Raw genomic sequence first — 20,024 nt, 5'->3', positions numbered from 1 at the left:
CAAACTCTGTGGCCAGAAATGCAGTCAGCCAAGAGAATTGCTTCAGATCTGCCCAGAGCCGTTCTGCCACCGAGTCTGCTTAGCATTGCAGCAGCTTCTAGTGGGATTCTGATTTCTGTCTTATCCATCCTAACTATTAGAGCCTCTGCAACAAAATTCTTATGGGAATATATTAATCAAATCAATATTCTATAGAATAGCAGTGTAATCCAGATGTTGCTTCCAGAGGAATACAGGAATACTTTATGTACTGTGATAGCTTTTGTGCATTTGTTATATGCCATAAGAAAATGTTATCTTTTGATGTTGCGCAACACAGGTAGGGAAACAGTGACCCAGGTAAAGGCTCATGTAACATCATTTTTCTCCCTTTATTCGTACTGGACAATTCTATGGTGCGTGGTATAGCACGGTCTGTCAGCAGATGTGCTTAAAAGGCCTCTTCAGCCTTCAGCGAAGTTTCCCCCATTCATCCCTTATTTCTCATATAGATCACAGTTCTCTCAAAACTTAATTGTGGGCTAGCTGCTTCTTAGTGTGCAGGCTGAGGCCAAGGCTATTTCTGTAGGAAGAAGGCTTCCTCAGGAAGGCTGCGTTCCCCTCTAAAATGGCCAACTGATACTAGCTTAGGACTCTCTCATTTAATAAAGTACTACACATGACCAGTCTTTAATAACAGTGTGCACAAAAAGGAGTTCTTAAAGACAACAGAATACATAAAATTTTATCAACAGGACCCAAATAAACTTCGAACTCCTGGGAGAAAATCCTAACAGTATTTTGGTATCTAAACATTCCCATTCTTCCCACTAAAAATATTTTTATATGTCAAAATGTAGACAGTGCTGGTGAAAACCAGTGACATTTGTTGACATTCTTAACATACTGCCATATTTTATCTCATAACAAAAAAAAAAATAATCAAAATGTTTTGTTAAATATGTATTTGCTACAGTAGCTGTCAGATACACAGACTAAAAAAAGGTTCTTTATATTAAATTTTGGTATTTGAAAGAGACCTGACTTCTGTCATTCACACAATTTTCTGTTTTGAACATCTGTGAGCCTGTTGCTGCAACTTTATAAGAAGGAAAAGATGTTTAGTGGAGCTCTGCAAAACCAAGCAGATCAGTTTCTAGTCTTCGTATTTTGGAAAGTGAGTTATCAGCATGAACAGATTTAGTTACTGTATTACAGCAACAGCAATATATACCAATGCTAAAGCAATGTATAAAACTGCGCTCTCTTTGAAGAGAGTGGAGTCTCAGTGCTAACTTGACTGGGAACCAGATTTCATGGCAGTCCTGACAGCATTCGGCAGTCAAGTAGCTTGCCAGTATGTCCAAACCCATGTCTTCAGCTGAGTAGAATAAATCAGGAGTATAATAGCTTGTGTATTTCTGTTCTACTTTCCCAGAATCTTCTTTGTATTATGATTTAAATTTTGCCAACAGCTAATAACAAAAAATGTGAATTTAGATGCAGGGAAAGTGGATTCTAGGTTCAGATTCTCTTAGGATAATGACAACTCAGGATTAATACGTATAAAAAAAGAATATGTAACTATCTTCAAAGATGAGTTGTTAGAACTAACCTAGTGAATCAGTCCAACCTTATAAAAACTGGAATAGATGCCAAATGATAAAGCAGAAGGTCACTTTTAAGTGAAATTAGCATCTACAGAAGTCAGTAGAGAGGCATGCCGCTCACACAAAAGCAAACGAGATCGTATCACATGATCACATGTCTAGACATCGCTTTTGCAACTGCTGCAAAAAGACCTGTTTGCAAGACCCAAATCAATGGCTTCACTATGAGCATTAGAACACTCAAAACTGCCTCAGAGTTGAGAACCCTGAACTGTTTGAAGCTATTCTTGAATTTTAGTATTTACTGTGCTAAACAGCTGACGTGAACTTTTACAGCATTCAATTCAAACTGTAGGAGGCATTTAAATATAAATGATTTTACAATAGTGAAATATATTTGAATCAGAACATTTTGGTTCACTTACAACCATTACTGGTATAAAATAATTTCTGATGCGTAACAGAATTTTTTCAGGGTCATTTGCTCACAGAAGTTGATGATGGAGAAAAACTGTCCCCCTTAACTTCCACTCCAGCCAGACTCACACTTGGTCATCCCAATACTTGTGAGACTTGTGGTTGCAAGAATGCAGGCTGTGCAGGCCAATGACAACTGTAATCATGTGAACTGTATCCAAGCGCCAATTTCTGACATAACTCTCTAATATTTTAAGTAACAACTAATAACTAAAAGCTGTAAGTTAAAATAGCTAGAACCCTACAAACAGTGTCCCATCTTTGATAAGAATCAGAGGTACAATGAACCTTTAGAGCATAATTCTTTAATGTAGTTTCTTGTGGAGTCTGAGGTAAATCACTCAGAAGTGTATCTGTATTTCAAGAAAAAAGTTAGACCGTATCGAGCTATATTATAGTCTTGATTTCAATTACAGAGCACAATTTCATATACTGATGTAAACTGTTTCTGTATTATAGAAATCTGATTCCTGCTCCAAACTGAACGCCATCACATATCCTGAAAAGAAACAAATAATAAACAACATAAGTGATATAGAAAGTACTGATGAAATTAAAAGCAATTCTCCCTACCCCCAAATTCCCAAGGTTTTCAATCTTTTGGAAAGTTACAATTCAAATTTTAGCTGACAAAGGCTTTTTAAAATAAATGCTTTGCCAATCTGTCATCCATATGGAGTATTTACATTTGCAAAATAAAGCCCATAATTTTCAAATTGCTATTATTAATTCACATTTCACATGAATGACAAGTAGAAACATAAGCCAACTCCTGTACAAAATACACAGTATCACACACAGTATTTACAGGCAAGAACAGGCCCCCTGAAGCTTTTCTATTCCATACTATAATATTTGATTGGTGTAGGATAACTGGTTGCTAACAAATTAATTTGTTCTCCCTTTCTCCTTATCTATATTTAAACTTGTTTTCATTTTTCAAGCAAAGACATCAAACTCTGTATTTATCCAACCATTTGTTTTTGGAAGGCTTAAGAAAATCCCATTAACTGTTTGAGTGATCATTTCCCCTAAAGAAATAAAACCTGCTATGCAGCTACTCATACATTTCAACAGCTAATCTCAAGTTCAATGAACTTTGAAACCTAAGATACAAAGTCTTAAACCAACTGTGAAACCAACATGAATATAGCAAACTGAAAGAAGAGCATCAAGTGCTGAAAAATCTCTAAACTGGCATAGAAAAAACAAAATTTAAAGGCAGCAATTCTCGCTGCCAAAACCAGATAGCAGTGCAGTAACCTTTAAAACCAGCTACTATTAAAGAAATTGGTGTAAAAAACAAACCTGTCACCAGACTGTACTCCCATAGGGAAACAGTAGTTAAGTTCTAATCTAGCAATGTTTCCAAGTCGGAGCACTATTCCGGCACCATAAGACCATCGGATATACTCTGCCAACTTCTGCAGGTGAGCTCTGGGACCATCACCTGAAAGCAAGAGAGCAGGAGAACAAGAATCGAAGTAGACTGTCAAGGTGGTCAAAGGCTAACAGGATTTTCAGAGCTAGAAGATCGACTACTTCGGAGCATCCCCTGCAGGTTCAAAATGTATTTACTACCCACAACTCCCATAAATGCCAAGCAAGTACCTTGGATTCAAACTCCAAACTTCTACGATTCTAGTTGGATTGCTGGTTGATCTTCAGTTCCCTCCATTGGTACCTACTTGCATGAATCTGGAAATGAGTACTAAAGACTTCACTAAAAGTCTTTAGTGGGTCTCTATTAGTTTTAAAGTTGATTCGTCTGCTTTTCAATTGTGCATAAAGTGTCTCCCTCCCATATGGATGTCACCTCTCTTCCATGAAGTGAGGCAGACATGAAATATCACTATATCCCCAAACTGAGCGAATTGATAATGAAAAATTGTACACTAATACACAGAAATATATCTTGAAAAAAGTTGAGTATGGAAGGGGAAAAAAAAAAATCACATCAGCTACTGCACCCTCATCTACACTCTAATGCCACCACTTTTTATTTAGTTCATCCCAGAAAACATTAGAATCCCACTAAAACTTCATCTTCCAATCTCCCTTTCGAACAGTGTAAGATAGCAGGGTGTTAATCAATTACCACACTGGACTGCAAACATCACCAATTCCCAGATACTACTGTTACCATCCTAGCTCTCTTTCCTACAAGTTGTGCTAGAATTTATGTAGAGAGCTAAAAAAATTACTGGCAATCTGTCAAATATAAAAGTTAGTAGCAGCAGCTTTTTGACAGGCACCAAAATATACGCAGTAAACACACTGCTTCTGACTAAACAGACACAGAACAGCTGCCCTCTTCTTTTTGCTTTTATATATAGAGAGAAGCAGGTTTTGTTATATACAATTCTATTGAGTCTTACCATAGTTAAGATTGCAGAGATTTCCAGCATTAAGGAAGAAATGTGTTCGGAAAAGGTCTCCAAACCCTCCCCGGCCTGGCCGGAAAGGGAGAGGGGTGTATAGATGTAAGCCTCCAGCCCAGTAGGCTTCTCCTCCCAAGTAATCACCTATTTAGATAAAATGTTGGAATAAAAGCATTTACTGTGGCATATATTAAAAGAACCAGTTGTTAAAGGTACAAGAACACATCCTTAAGTTGTTTTACATTGCACTTCTACCCTTTACAAGTCCTGCCACCTGCTTCTAGCTCCCTCCGACCTCACCACTATCAAGCAAAGGAGTTAGCACTTATGCAATTCTTTAAACCTTCCCAGTGAATTGCCATTTTTCTTCATTCCCTCACTGGAACAGCCTGAGGCATGAACCTACTTGTGGTTCATCAGAGACTACCTCCTGAACACCTCTGAAATACTTGCCTTAGTTTTAAAAATGGGAAATTGATACAATTAAACAATTAGCTTTAAAATATACTGAATACTGGATCCACTGATAACAGCAAGTCAGCAGCAGAGTAAGGAATAGAACTGAGGAAGCTCTTGGCTCTCAAAACACCTTCATTGATCAGATTACCTTTCCCCTAAGCTACCTGAACATATGCTGTATCAAATAGAGATTTAATGTGACTGTAGCTATAACCATCTTCTGGGAACTTTTTCAGCTTGAAGGTTGCTTACTAATTAAAGTGACATACTGGAGTATGCAAGTCTGAACACACACTTGGTTCACAAAATTAGCTCATGGCTTAACTGAGAACTACTGAGCTTTATTCCATTGTGAACTAATACATAACGACAGATCAAAGACATAACGCTTCTCAGATTCAGAGTGCAGAATTACTGCAATTATTTTTAAGCTCTACAAAGCTTAAGGACAGAATCTGATTCTTTGTTACGCACTAATATTTACAGTATCATCAGAGGAGTGGGATTTAAAAGTTTCAGACCTTCACTCTGAGGTCCAATGCTGTACATACTGAATCCACGCACACTCGTTGGTCCACCAAGGTAAAACCTAGTGAATACAGTCAAATTTAATTTAATGCTTCACTTGAAGGACATATTTGAAAATATCTAGCCATGCTTCTAACATCGCTTTTCAGAGCTACAGGTAACTTTGTAACAGGTTTAGTAAAATGTATTTAAAGAAATACAAGAAATTATATCTAAATCTAAGTCCTGATGCATTTGACAAAAAATTCAAAATAAATGGAAGTACTAAAAATAAAAATCAGTCTTCCATCACTTACAAAGATCAAAACCAAAGGTTCCTCAGCACTGAAGAAGAATCAGAATAATGTCTGATTCTGTCTGTTGTAATAATTTTGACAGAAATACTGTAGTTAAGATCTGTCGCATGTGCAGCTGACACTTAGTATTTCTTGTAAATAAATTTAAACCTAAATGGTTTCTGCTCGTGGTCTTTAAACACAGGTGTTAGAGGGCAAAATTGCCTAAAAAGCCCAACATAGTTACAATATGGCTTTAAATCTAAAAATACCAGCAGTGTTACCTAATGCCTGATACAAAATTTTGCAGATGGTAAATACCATTTTTGCAACTATAAATATTGGGAGGCAGAGCTACTACATAGCAAATGAGGAGTTTACACTACCCCAATATGAAAATCAAAAACAGAAGGCATGGCTTGAGTACTAACATGCAATTAAAGCTCACTAGAAACTTTATTCTCCTCAGAACCAGAACTACTACTGCTTCTCTCTTCTACTACAGAGTTTTCTTTATACATTACCTGGGTTGACTGAAAACAACTAAGAAACATTTTTAAAACTTGCCTATCAGCTATACTGGATGGCTTGTCTCCAATAGGTACTAGCATTCCACCCCAAAGTGATGCTGAAAGAACCTTTGGAGAGAAAAAGAAGTTGTTTATTAACATGTATTAATTTCCCTAAAAACAGTATTAATAAAATTTCATTGCTCATTAACAGGCAGAGCTCCCATTAGTCTGACAGAAAGTTACAGATGATCACAGCGTACGCACGGATATCACACCATCAGTAACTGTATTTTCAGGAAACTCTTGATCATTGCTGCCCTCTTTCTTTTATGCAGTGCTACATCTTGAAAAAGTCAATACAGCACATTTGAACCAAGTGCTACTTTCACAATAGCTAAAGGGAACACTCATCCAGCTCCTATTTTCTTATGAATTTTCATGTCTTGAAGTAAGACAACACTGCTGACATAAATTACTCCTGGCAACTTTAAACCCATAGGAGGCTAAGTCCAACAAATAACTACCAAAAATGTACAATTATTATCTGCCTGTGAATTAGCCTTATAATTCAATGAAACCATCTTCTGCAACTCACTATATAGACATCAAATCCACATACATCATTACTGCTTATCTATACAGTAATTCTTGGGAGCCAAACCACTATAATAAATACATTTAATCATTTCCCTGCTGCCTGTGTACCAAGTAGAAGTACTACTGCCAGATGGTGAGCTCTATTGTCAATACCTAGGCTAAAGGCATTGGATAATTTCTCTAATTTTACAGCACACTCCTGCTGCCTTCTGCCCTGAGAGTTCCCAGATGCCTTCCCTGCCATTATCAGATGTGAACTCATCAGGCGGTATATACATATCTGGCTACACAGCACACAGCATATGCAAAAGCCAGTTGCATGCAAGTCTATACTCATGAACAATGGATGACAAAATTAGGTACACCACGTGATGAGGTATGCTTCACTTTTGCAATGTTGGCATACTAGCAGTCATGGGAAAGAGCAAAGTCCTCTTTGCATAGCCATGAAGCCATTAAATTACTTCATAGGAGAAGACGCTGTCTTTCTCAATTGCAGGTCAGCAAATAAATGTCAGATGACTAGAAGTGCCATCACCAGGCAATGCCTTTTTGTTCACCACTTGGAAGGTGCAAATATAATGATGTAATAAGAAAGGGGTATAGCAAATAGCCTTAAAATGCCCTTCTGCGTTGGCCTCATTGGTCTAACTCAAGAACTTCATTGCACCAAGTCGCCTCAGAACAGAAGCATGAAACAGCAGACGACAGATCCTTACAACATCACTTCATTAGTATCTGCACTATGGAAGTAGCTTGGAGTTTTTCAGTTGTACTGTTGGCATAATGCTAACATTCTTCCAGTCTCCTAGAATTTCTTCATTATTCCAATACTTCTGAAAAAGCTTTCAAGATGCAGAGATCTTCTCAACACTTTTTTGTTTTGATTTGGGTTTGGTTTTTTAGTATGTTGGGATACAAATTATCGTAACCTCTGATTTTTAAATCTTCATAATGGAAGTTGCTGTTTAATTCCCTGTTCAGCTATGAGACAAGAGCTTACTGCACTATCTCCATATCATAAAGAGCTTCTTTCTAAATACAGACAGAAATATTTCTGGTATATAGTTAAATTCTTATTTCACTAAGCATAAAAACACCTATTTCCACCTAGCTCTGTGCTGTTAAAGAAGCCTGAAGCTTAAGACCTCTATGTTCTCATAAGAAGCTGGAGTACATTAAACATGAACTTGGAGTGGAGTTATCCAGTGTCATTTCCTCTGAAGGAAATGTAGTTGGTATACACAAGAACTGCTCTGCCAACCAAACCAAGACTTCTAAGTGATGATGACACAGGAATTTGCTTCAAAACCACAATGACTCCAAACCAAAGTACTAATGTAGGCACCACACCATAAAATCTGTGATGTACTCTGCCTACAGGGTGGCAGACTGGGGTCTCATATGAACTTCTGATGCTACCATGTGTCTTTCTTATTGGAACTTAAATCATTCGTTGTGCACAAATATGAAGTTTAAAATGTACTGCAAAAGCTTAGTGTTGTAGTGAAATGAGCCTTCCTATTCTTGTTCAATAATTTTATATGAAGAAATAATTACATGCTATGATACCAAAATTAGTAGTCATATATTCATAATTTACAATGACAAAAGAAAACTAAACCAAGATTAGTCAGAATATTCATAGCCAGGTGAAAGAGACAGAACAAAGGCTGTAATAAGTTTCTGAAAAATCACTTTTAAGAAAGATAAAGAACAGACATACCCAACATTACTTCTGAAAGGAAAATAGTTCATATGGTTAACTGCCAAACAAGTCGTTCTTTCCAAAATGCCCACTTCTCAAATGACTGTGCACGGCAGGAATGTCAGGTTAAAATAAAGAGTATTTCACTTCCAAAAAACCGAATCAAGATACCTACACCATCCATCTTTCACTTCCATCATCTTTTTCTAATCCATGGTGAAAAATCATCATAAAACATAGATTCAATAACCTCATTTGTTAACTCAGATAAATTACTAAATTATCTTTAAAAATACTACCGAATCCCAGATAAGTTGCTTATTCAACTGAAATTCAAAATCCTCCTTCAGAAAGCTCACGTCTCCACCTGTATAGCCAGCCAACTCCTGCAAAGACATAAGTTTACAAAAGTTGTAACAGATTTTACATGTTTCTTCCCCCTAAAAGTTCATCATGTCTGCATCAGCAGATGCAGTGTTTTCTGTACAAGAAATACAGATACAGTGGTATGGAGAGACAACTGAATTTTGGACCAATGAAAAACCACACATGACCCTCAGAACAATGAGCTGCAATTTTCTCCTCCAAATATTAAACCAAGGTATTGCTTTCTAAGCCATTTTGTAAATGATGGCAAAATAGAATGGAGCTGAAAAATTCAGGACCCAAAATCAAAACTCTTATTGTATTTACCTAGGCCTGAGAAGATTTCATATGTACTAAAGCAGGGCTGAAAAACCAGATAGCCAGTTGCATTACACCACTGCTAGCTGAAAATAACAAGTGAAGTGACTGAATCAGTGTTAGGTAGAGGCAGCATCTAACAAATGATATGTTAACTAAACCCTGAATTATAACCACCTTTCTCGCTCAGAAACAGAAGAGTTCACTGCTGCTTACAGGAACACTAGCACTTCTAGTTCCAATGACATTTCAAAGCAATCTGCTTCTAAAGCATTGCAGAAGTTAATGCTTCTGAAGTATTAACCCCTACAGCAGAAAAACCAGCTCTTCTAAAAGCTCTCAAAGTAACAAGAGTGAAAACCATTTTCTGTGCCAAAAATGATACATGTGTATGCCTTAGAGTTATATTTTATCCAGTCTTTCATTTTTAATTCTAAGACTTATAAACTTTGTAAGTAGCAACAGGACCACAGTCTCATAGTCTTACATTACAGTGTTAGAAAACAATGACTAATACCTACTGTAAAGTGTAGAGTAAATACTGTCAGGGATAATGTACCTCAGCTAATAAATAATTTAATGCTAATGGCAAGATAAAATGGCTGTGCTGTTTGACCAATGGTACACAAATGAAAATTTGCCACCATAAAAAAGGTTTCATGATTTTAAAAGGCACGCACTGTAAAGATAAAGAGTAAATACTGACCATCACTGCCTCCTAGTCAATTTATGATTAATTTCTAACTTTAGACATTTTAACATGAACATCAATTAGATAACTTAAGACTTAATCAAACACACTTAGATAAATTCCAATAATAGTATAAGTGATTTAATACTACCTGATTAATTTTTAGCAAAGCACCTCGTCTTGGCAAGATTGAAGAGTTCCGGGAATCAATTACCATAGCATGCTGAAAAGAATCAAACCATTATTTTTAGGTCCTCGTATCTGTTGAATACCACAGAGTGACACTATTCTTTTCCTTCAAAAACTGTGCACACAGTGGAAGACAGCCACAGCTCCAGCTAAGGCTAGTGTAGCTACATGGATTTGGGAACAACGTACCTACAGACTAACTTAGTTCTGACTGTAGAAGCCACATCTATCTATATATATATACACACACACACATATATATACACCATGCCATATATATATATTTATATATATATTTATACCTTTTGGCCATGGTACACACCAAAAATATACCAGCAACAATGCCCCTGTGTAAATCACCAATTTAGTGACAACTACAAATAGTTTATCTCCTACAATTTGTAAGCTACAAGTTCAAGATGACAAGTGGCCAGAAACTGGTATAGGAAAGAATATTTAGAAAGGGCATAGCAACTGTAGGATGAGGAAATTTACTGATCCTGTCTTCTACAAAACAAGACGATTCTGCAAAGAGAGATGGCAGATGACACGGAGGGAGGCCGTGCAGAAAGAAGCCAGCCTAAGCAACAGTCAAAATGCAACAGTCAACTATGAAAGTATGTTTTCTATTTGGACCTCCTGGATGACTCTGCGTGAATGACCAAACACAGCAAAAGATGTTTGAAGTAAAACACAATAGCTACTAAGACAAAAAGCTCCTTTGGTATCATTCGTAAGTATTAAATGACTCAAAATAATTTGTTTTAAAAAATTATCAGGAAAAAGCCTTACGGAGAGAGAAGATTTAAGAGAGTGTCCACTTTCTTCTCGAACAGAAAAGGATGCTGTTCTAGCAAGGCAGCCAAGCTCTCTCCACACACCCTCCCACTTCAGTGTGTGATTGGTCTTCCAGATTGGAAACTACAAATAAAGAATTGAGTAAGACATGAAAAAATGTTTGCTACAAAATTAAAATAAACAATTCCCTAAAAAATCTTTATCTCTGAAGTTTATTTATACATGAGTCTACGCTTTTTCTTTCCAAACTTCTTGGATCAGAGAGAAACCCTTTTTCATTTCAGAGTAATGCTAATTCTGCTCCAGCCAAGACCGTTTCTCCCAAGTAGGTGCACACTACTTAATCCATCCCAAATGAAAAATATCTTAAGTTGGGGTGATACAATGAGCTAGGCAACCAGCTGCCTCTCTGAAATGATACTTTAAACATTAAAAATTTGGAGAAAAACACATTGGTATTTTTATATGGCCAAAATAAGATTGAATTCTAACAAAAAGATGAAGCTGTATTACCTCTGTCATTTTAAAATTGTTGATCTCTTTCAAATAATGACAAGTTAGCCCTGTGCACAAGTGTTTCAATCATTAAAAAAGTAAACCAAATATTTGCGAAAGCCAGCTGTGACCTGAATTAAATGTAAATGAAGCATGTGTTCCACAAACGCATGTGCTACACTTACATTAAATTCTGTTGATATTCCTCTATCAGTTTCACGAAGAGAACTCCAAGGGAACTGTCCAGTTACTTTATACAGGTTAACTGCAAAACTGAAACACAACATTACTGGTAGGTTTGAAAGTGAAACTATTTAAGTAGGTGGAGTTTTAAATTATCACAAAAACTTAAGAAACCAGCTCTGCTACATTATTAACAGACCCTCAGCAAAGGAATAAATTTAATTATTAGTCAATGAAAGATCTTATTAACTGTTTTATATTCCTTCACTAAAAAAAGAAGTACTCAGAAATGCATCCCCTACTTTCTTTCAAAGTTTCCAGGCTGTGGTTTGAAGAATGACAGGCCATATGAAGTTTCCTTTGTTCCATAGGAGAACTGGAAGGTTACCTTTTCTGCACGTCCAAAGAGATTTGGGAACTTGAGCCCAAGTACCTAGGGAAAATAAAAAAACCCCACAACATTTAATGCAGTTTGCTGTCTTGCATCTTAATCATATGCTGAAGACCAGCATATCTACCATGAGAATGAGAAATGAAGACATTAAAAATAGTTGTAACTGAATGTGTTTTTTCTTTTAAGTTAGGGTTCTCTTTGCACTGGCAGCAAAAGCCATCACAATAGCACAAGTTACAGTTAATCATCCAATTTTTATTGCTGTCCAGTAGCTGCTGACTTAATCTGCATTCTCACTGTATCATCAATACTGCTATTATATCAAGCAAAATCTCCCAGCCAGTCTCAAAGCCCAGGAGAGTAAGTCTTTGGCATAATAAGCAGCTGCTCTGCAACTGCAGACTTTCCAGCTGATCATCAGGAAAGCTACTTGTCAGGTAGGGTTCATCAGAACCACAGTAATAAGCCAATGGAAAATTATCAATACAGAGTCACTCCCCTGTATTTTTCTTTTGAGTAACAGGATGCTTTTGCAATCAGTCCTGACGGCAGTACAACATACCATTACAATGCTACAGAAACAAGTTAAACACTTCTGCCTGTTTTGACACAAGTTCCTTGCATCCTTTTTAGCAGCTCTTGGCCCTTTGGCAGAAAGGATGGAGCAGGTTTCCTCCAAGTGCAGACACTACCAGGACTGTTCTATTGTTGTGTGTTCCATTTTAAAAGAATGTAAAAAAGCTACCAAATCCTGATTGCCTTTGTCTAACAGCTACTGGAAACAAATCAGTCACCTGAACTTTGTGATGATGGGTACTATGCAATTATCCAACTAACCAGAAACCACTAATCCAAAGGGCTATTAGTATGAAATATTAGATCTATAGGCTTCAGATGAATTTAAGGGATTAGAATAAATGTCAGATCTATTTAACTCTTAAGGAAACATAAGTTCTGCTGCCAATACCAGTGTATACAAGTCATGCTTTTATATCATTCCAACGTTTTACTTCTGTAACAAATTAAAACCCAATAGAGGGGGAAGCCAAGTACAAAAAGAGAAACCACAGTAGCTTTCAGACTGTTTTCAAATGCACTAGAACCAACAGCTAGGATTCCCCATTGGTTTCATTCAGGCCACGACACCCTGGACATTGCTCTCAGCAGCGGAGCTGCATAAGCAGCTCTCAACTCACTGAGTTCCTGTTCTCCCTGCACTTGCAAAACACCATCACCTGAGTCATGCAGTATCTTATCCAGGTTAAAAATACCCCTAAGAAGAAAAGGATGAGTCCCTTGATCTGGCTTATCTTCCAGCCCCAGGCACAGCTGCACCGTGCACATGAGAAGGCAGAATGGGTGCAGGAATGACCACCTGAAAGCATGATCTACTTACACCAGCACTTCTGTTAAAAGGACGTTAACAGAACAACAGTACAGCTGTTACTTTTCCTGTCAATTGGTAAGTATTTTTCACACAACTTTTTAATCTGATGCATCCTTAATTGAATCAAATGGAAACAAGTTCCACAGTTTGTATGGTTCTGGAAAACCTTCCATTTTGCAGCCCAGAATAACTGCTACTGGGCTAAAATAGCGAAAACCAAGAACAATTTCTAAGTCAAACATAAAGCATTTTGACTGAGAAGAAAAACACTTTAAAAAGATCTCATAGAAACTAAATGCCAAACACCTTACTAATCTCTCCAGTAGATAAAACGTCTTAAATATTATCAAGAAATAATTTAAGTAATTTTAAGAATTAAAAAATTAACATACTGAGCTGGAAGCTACAGCGTTCTTCCCTAGCTCAAAATAGGCTTGTGCTGAATGAAAGCCTGACTAATACAAAGACTCTTTAGAGACAAAGGTCTGGCAAAGCCTTAGTAAAGCTGGATCAAGAAAATAATTTGGCTTGGATCAAGTCCTCACTTACTTAATCACCAAATTCCTTGCTAGGTTTGAAACATGAAAGTAAGAGGAATATCAAAAGGAATTAATAATTATTTGAAATAATCCATACCATACTGCCTTCATTGTTGCCAACCATAGTATTGTAGCTTCCAGTTAGTCTTCTCAATTCTGTTACCTCAAAGGTTACATCTAAACCATTTGGAAGGGCATCATCTCCTACATAAACAATCAAACAAAAAAAAGTATGTTCTCTCTAAAGAGCTATTTAAAAAAATGCAGACAGAAGATGACTTGAATTGTTTGAAAACTGGTTGAATTAAATGATAATAAAAGTCTCCATTACAACAAAAAATGGCTTGAGAAAAAGATGTCATTTGGATATGAGTGCAGAATTTGGTTCAATCACAGCATGACTGGCTTTAATCACCAACATGATAGTTTAATTATGAAGTAGTAATATTTGTTTGTTACCTACACTACTAAATTTGTTTGTTACCTACTAAAAACAAAGATGTACACAAATTCTTACATTAGAATAAACAGAAATTAAAGTGGTCCAGACATGGCAAGAAGAACACCGTCACTAGGGCAGAGCTCCCAGCACTCTGCAGGTAAGTGCTGGACAACAGAAACGGCCCAGTTCCCTTAGGGCTCTGGCTACGGCAGCTGTTCCAAAACACAGCTGTCAAGGGTACCTAATTCCGCTTGACCAAATGGGACAGCACCCCATTGCCAGCAACCTGTGGGACTGCACTGTGTTTCCTTCTCAGTAACACAACTTTCCGCTGCTGAAGAGAACAGCAACAGGTTTGAAAAGCAACCACAAGCCCAGGAATGCCAGCTGAGCTTTACTGTGAAACCTGCATACATTCAGCTGCCCCATATACACTATAAGCCAATTTTTAATCACAAGCACTGATACAATTACAAGTATTTCCTTAAGCACCAAGGATGCGCTGATATAATGCCAGTTATGTGATGTTGTAATACATGGAAATACAGGACACATTTTCAAGCTTTTCCTCAAGTGTTCCTCTGAAACTCTGGATTAAGGGGTGTGTACTGTAATTATTTTAGTGCTGGAAATTCACTCATTTTTGCATGTATACACATATTTATATACATATACAACACATAATATTTATATACATATACACATATATACAGACACATGCAAATAGATCTTTTTCATAAGGATAATGGATGTAGACACATACATTCGTATATATAGCACCCCTACATGCACATCTAAAATATATAAAGGTACATGAGAGAGTAATGTCCAACCTGTTACACAGGGAAATACACATTATAGGTATGCATGTGTCTACGTGTGTATGAGAAAAAAGGTGAGGATTAATGAGGCAATACGTACCTTGACAGGTATCAATCAGAACCTCTACCTGTCTAAAGATTCCTAGACGAAGCAACTTTTCACGAGCTTCATGCGACTTTCTCATCACCTACAGGATAAGTAGCTCAGTCTTTCAGGTTATCAAAAAATAACTAGGGAAAATAGTTAAAATGTATCTAAGTCATACAATATTCACAGATTTTGTATACAAAGACAGATATATGCACCTTCAAAACAGATCACAACCACTTTAACACTTGAATCTGTAAAGAAATAAATTAAACCCAGAGCATCCGCCTCAATTCCTACCTTCTGTTAGTTTGCATCCTAATTGTTATAACACTTAAACTTCTTATTCAAATAGACTTCAGTACTTAAAACTTATACGCCTATTTAGAGGGCCCATGCTTTTTGCAAAAAACCCAAACGCCCTGATCTGTTTAAATTTAGACCAATTTACAGGTCTAATTGCCAGCCGTACTCCAGAAGGAATCACCACCTAAAAGTGCAAGGACATACAGCCTAACTCACACTTTGATCCACTGTGGAGACTGGCATCAGTTATCTGTGCTAAGATCTAATAATTTGTCTTAAGCAAATTAACTGAAAAGTGTCACCTACACAGTTAGCAATTCTCAAATGGGAAGAGCGAAGCTGAAAAAAATATCTGACAGTACTGTTTGCCATCCCACAACATCTTTGAGCTGAATATATCAGAAAATACAGTATCTGCCAGTATTTCATATTTAAGTTTGGCTTCCATATCACAAGATCAGAATATCACAAAACTTGACAAAGTTCCCCATGTCTGAAGGGAGTAGCTCAAAGCAGGAAAGAGAGAGAAAATCGTAACCTGAATTTTTAAACAGTAGGTCTGATATTCATTATAATACTTACATCAATGAGATTTTTAGCCTTGAAAACATCGGAGATTTCATACATGATAATGTCATCTTTGGTCCTTCCAAGTCCTTCGAAGTGCACATGCTGAACCACCACCTAAACAGAACAGATGTTTAAACACAAATACTGAATTTGCATCTAATAATGAGTATCAAAATCACCCATGCAGAAAAAAATATTGTTGTCCAAGTGAAAAACCCTGAAGATTCCTAGGCTAATTACTGCTAACCTACATTATCAGAAATCAGGGCTATCTACAATTCTGGAAAGTTGTTCCCTTAACACGAAATATAAAGAAAAAAGAATTCTAATACCAAAGCTAATACTGGTTGTAGCAGAAGAGACAGTAACAGACTGTAGCTGCGGGGATTTTAGTCGTAAGTGTTGTATGGACAAATAAGTCATTGCAGAAATCACACTGAGATATTAAGACATGTAAGACAAAACACATAGTTAGTCGTAGGTAGCTATGTCTTGTATCAGCTACACACAAGCAGAGAGTTAAAAGAAAAAATAAACAAACCTACAAGCCATAAATATTTAAACTAACTATTAAAATTATTACTACCACTGGAGCATTGTAATTCAAAATGCATATTAAAATCACTAGCATTATGAGGTTTTATATTTTCTTAAAATCATTCATCTTGTTATATAATCATCTGAGATAAAATTATCTTAAAAATTACAACACACACCAGGTTAACTAGTACGAATGGACTACACTGATTGCATTTCCCTTATTTTTCCAGCCTTTTCAGTGTATTATAATTTCAGGGGTGTCAAAAAACAAATAATCTGCAAATGCTTCATGTATTCACATATAATAAAATAGCAGAATAAGAGCAACCTAGCATTACTGCAAACTGCTTAAAAAAACCCTATCAGAACATATACATAATGAACTAAAAACCCAAATGTTATTACCAAGCTTCTAGTGAGGAAGACTCTGAATAGCATAAGAAAAAGGAAAATTTTAATAAAAACAAAGATAGCACATGATATCTCACCCCTCTAGCATGCCTAAATGTATTACGGGACAAGACAGACACGCTCTTACATGTGAAATATTTTTTTAAAAAAAAGTTGCCATCCTCTGCTAAAATTAGCATTTCCCTTAGTAACATAATTCACATGGTGGCACTTTACCCTAACTTGGCTAATACTGCACTCTAGCAGATTAAGAACAGTTGTTTGGTTTGCTCCAAAGCAGTGCTGCAGAAGCAGTAATCTTTTATGAGACAGTAGCAGGAAACAGGTCTTAGCCCAAAGCTGAATTTTAATAACAACTCCTGGGGTAGGGAAAAAAAGAACAGGAACTAGACAACATCAGATTAAATTCACAGTACTAAATTTAATTCCTTCACATCTCAAACCATAGTTTAGAAAGTTCCCTTAGAAAAAACAAGCGAGCAAGGGTGCCAAGACATTTCTCTTAAGAAAAAAATCAGGATGTTGTTCAGGTACTTACATCTTTGTTTTCAAGAATTTCCTGCTTGGCCTCAGGTTCAGCTTCAACCAGTTCAGCTTCCTCTCCCAAGGCACCAAAGTCTGGCCCACCCATTGGAAGAGGCTCCAAACTCTGAAAGCATAAAAGAAAATTGCATTTAATATGGTACACGGATTTGTGATTTATGCCTTTTGCAAAGGAAAAAAACTATGGTTCTTGACACTGTGTTCATCAGATTCTAAAGAGAAAAAAGCAAAAGAGAAGAACTAAAATGAGGGGAATTACTAGCACACTTGTTACCTACCTGCTTGCTGAAATTTTTAATGAAAGCTGAATAGCTTCCATGTTGAATGATTTCTCAGAAATACTCTGTACTCTTCCCAAAATAACCTTATTTTTAAGGCATGCTTCCTGTGTTAAAGATTAATTCTACCTTCTTAGAAAAAATCAGGGTGTCACTGCTTAGTTTGGGTTTTTGGGAGGGAGAGGAGTGTGAATGTTGAAAAATTGAAAAAAAAAAAAGGTGTTTTCAGTATGTTACTTTGCTTTGCATATATTTATATGCTTTTATATTTTAATTTTTCTTTTAAAAGTATCCTTCCAAGTAATGCTCGAGAAGCTCACGCCCTATCTACCAGAGGAGAACATTTTAATCAAAATGGTTTCCAGCACAGCATGACTTTATTTACTATACCTGAAGGAGTCTTAAAATAAGACGTATCAGAAGATAACGGATTCAAGCAACAGTGAATAGAGGTTTACCTGCAAAAGCAGAGGTCAGGATTGGATAACTCAGTAAATCTACTTTTAGTCTTAAGTCACTAATATAGTACTTGCTGCATTATTTAAGGATAGCTGTTTTACTGGAATAGTAAATTGCCGTTACATATCAGAATTAAGTCAAATGAACGCAGAATCCTCTCTCACTCCCAATATTTTTCAGGCAAACATGAAACACTCTGCATCTGCACAATACTGTGTATCAGTTTATACTACAGATGGATATAAAAAACCAAGAATATGAGGAAAAAAAAAAATTGAAACAGAAATTAAATTAGTCATGGTAATTAGATACTCTGAAGCCTTAACAGCCCCCTGCAGCAATATATTCCTCAGTCTAATTAAACACTATGTAAAAGCCTGGTGGTTTTCAACAGGCTCACAGGAAAGAGGTATTCTACCTGGGATCTTAAGGAATCATCAAGACCATTCTTAGCCCCCAAATTCACTCATTAATCATACCTGAATTACCTACATCAGCTTTAAATACCCCTATGAAGCGGTGTCTATCCCAAGAAATGCTTCTCTAATGAACCCTTCAGGCATGGAGAATTCAGTGCCTTCCTAAAGTACTGCAGAGCCCACAGATCCTTATTCTTCGAAATTCTTTTTTGATGTTTAAGACACACTTTTTCTGTTGCCGTTATAACCGCTACTTCTTGTCCTACCACAACACACACTTAAATCTTTACCTTCCTTCTTTAAGCAATGGTGTACGGATTTGGAGATTTTATGCTTCTGTTCAGGAGGATCTCCAAGTGCTTCAGGCGTGTGAGACGCAACAGACCTCTCTAAGCAATACTGCTGTTTACTGAGGAAGTGCAAACCTACAACCTCCACTTCTCACCGTGAGAGCTGTAGCTGTGGGGCGGCTTCTCTTTGCTTCGCGGTTTGGCTGGTTTGTTTGTTTGTTTGTTTTTCCCGTCTGTTTTTTCCTGTTTTCATTTACACAGTCCGGCTCTTGCCAGCGGCAAGGTCAACCCCGACCGCCCCCAGGGAGGAAAGAAAGACCCGGGAAGGGAAAGGAAGGCAAGGCGCCTCAGAGCACCGGAATGGCGGCAGCGGAGCCCGGCCGGGCCCCTGCCCCTACCTCTACCCCCCGCCTGCCCTGGCAGGGTGGGCCCCGCACACGCCCCGGGCAGGACGCCGGTTACCGGCCCGGCTGCCCCCGGCGGCGCTGGGCACGGAGCCCCGGGGTGCCGCTGCCCGGGCCTGCGCGGAGCCCCTCAGGCAAGGCAAGGCACGGCACGGCAGAGCGGCCCGATCCCGGTCCTAGCCCCGGCGAGCTGCGCGGTACCCGACGGAGGAGTGCGGCCGGCGCTCGCCCCGGCCCGGGCCCGAAGGTCGCCGAGGGGAGAGCACCGCCGTGCTCTCCCCTCGGCGACCTTCGGGCCCGGGCCGGGGCGAGCGCCGGCCGCGGCCGCTGGACCACCAACCGGCGGGCCCGTCCCCACTGCCCCGCGTCGCGGCGCTTACCCGTGCGTGTACGGTGCCCATGGCGGCAAGGGGCGGCGGCCGGGGGCAGCGGGGCCGTGCGGGCTGGGGGCCGCTGGTGCTCAAGGCCGCAGCACGGGGGCGGCCATGACAGGTGGCCCCACCCCGGCTCCCATTGGCCGGAGGAGCGGGAAGAGGCGGGGCGAAGCTTGCGCTCCCCGGATGCTTC

General features: G+C 38.2%; 1 protein-coding gene across 3 annotated transcripts; it reads right to left on the bottom strand.

The window, feature by feature from the left end:
• Positions 1-650: 650 nt before the first annotated feature.
• SAMM50 (SAMM50 sorting and assembly machinery component) lies at positions 651-19,967 on the bottom strand. 3 transcript variants are annotated; one of them, XM_072875997.1, is made up of 16 exons: positions 19,838-19,956; positions 18,276-18,343; positions 17,603-17,713; positions 16,126-16,227; positions 15,250-15,337; positions 13,984-14,090; positions 11,869-11,999; positions 11,569-11,656; positions 10,883-11,011; positions 10,053-10,124; positions 8,826-8,912; positions 6,277-6,347; positions 5,428-5,495; positions 4,445-4,591; positions 3,375-3,516; positions 651-2,565 (listed from the first exon to the last, which is right to left on the bottom strand). In XM_072875997.1, exons 3-16 carry the CDS (start codon positions 17,693-17,695, stop codon positions 2,520-2,522), a joined length of 1,371 nt encoding a protein of 456 aa, XP_072732098.1. In that variant the 5' UTR covers positions 17,696-17,713; positions 18,276-18,343; positions 19,838-19,956; the 3' UTR covers positions 651-2,519. The 3 variants fall into 3 exon arrangements, with proteins under 3 accessions (XP_072732098.1, XP_072732089.1, XP_072732106.1); XM_072875988.1 differs by lacking the exon at positions 18,276-18,343 and having other exon boundaries at positions 19,838-19,967; XM_072876005.1 differs by lacking the exons at positions 17,603-17,713; positions 18,276-18,343; positions 19,838-19,956 and having other exon boundaries at positions 15,250-15,380.
• Positions 19,968-20,024: the final 57 nt, after the last annotated feature.

The sequence above is a fragment of the Ciconia boyciana genome, chromosome 1 (assembly GCF_034638445.1).
Source record: "Ciconia boyciana chromosome 1, ASM3463844v1, whole genome shotgun sequence".
NCBI classification, from domain to species: domain Eukaryota; kingdom Metazoa; phylum Chordata; class Aves; order Ciconiiformes; family Ciconiidae; genus Ciconia; species Ciconia boyciana.
Note: the sequence above shows the minus strand (reverse complement) of the source record. Positions and strands in the feature narration are given on the sequence as shown.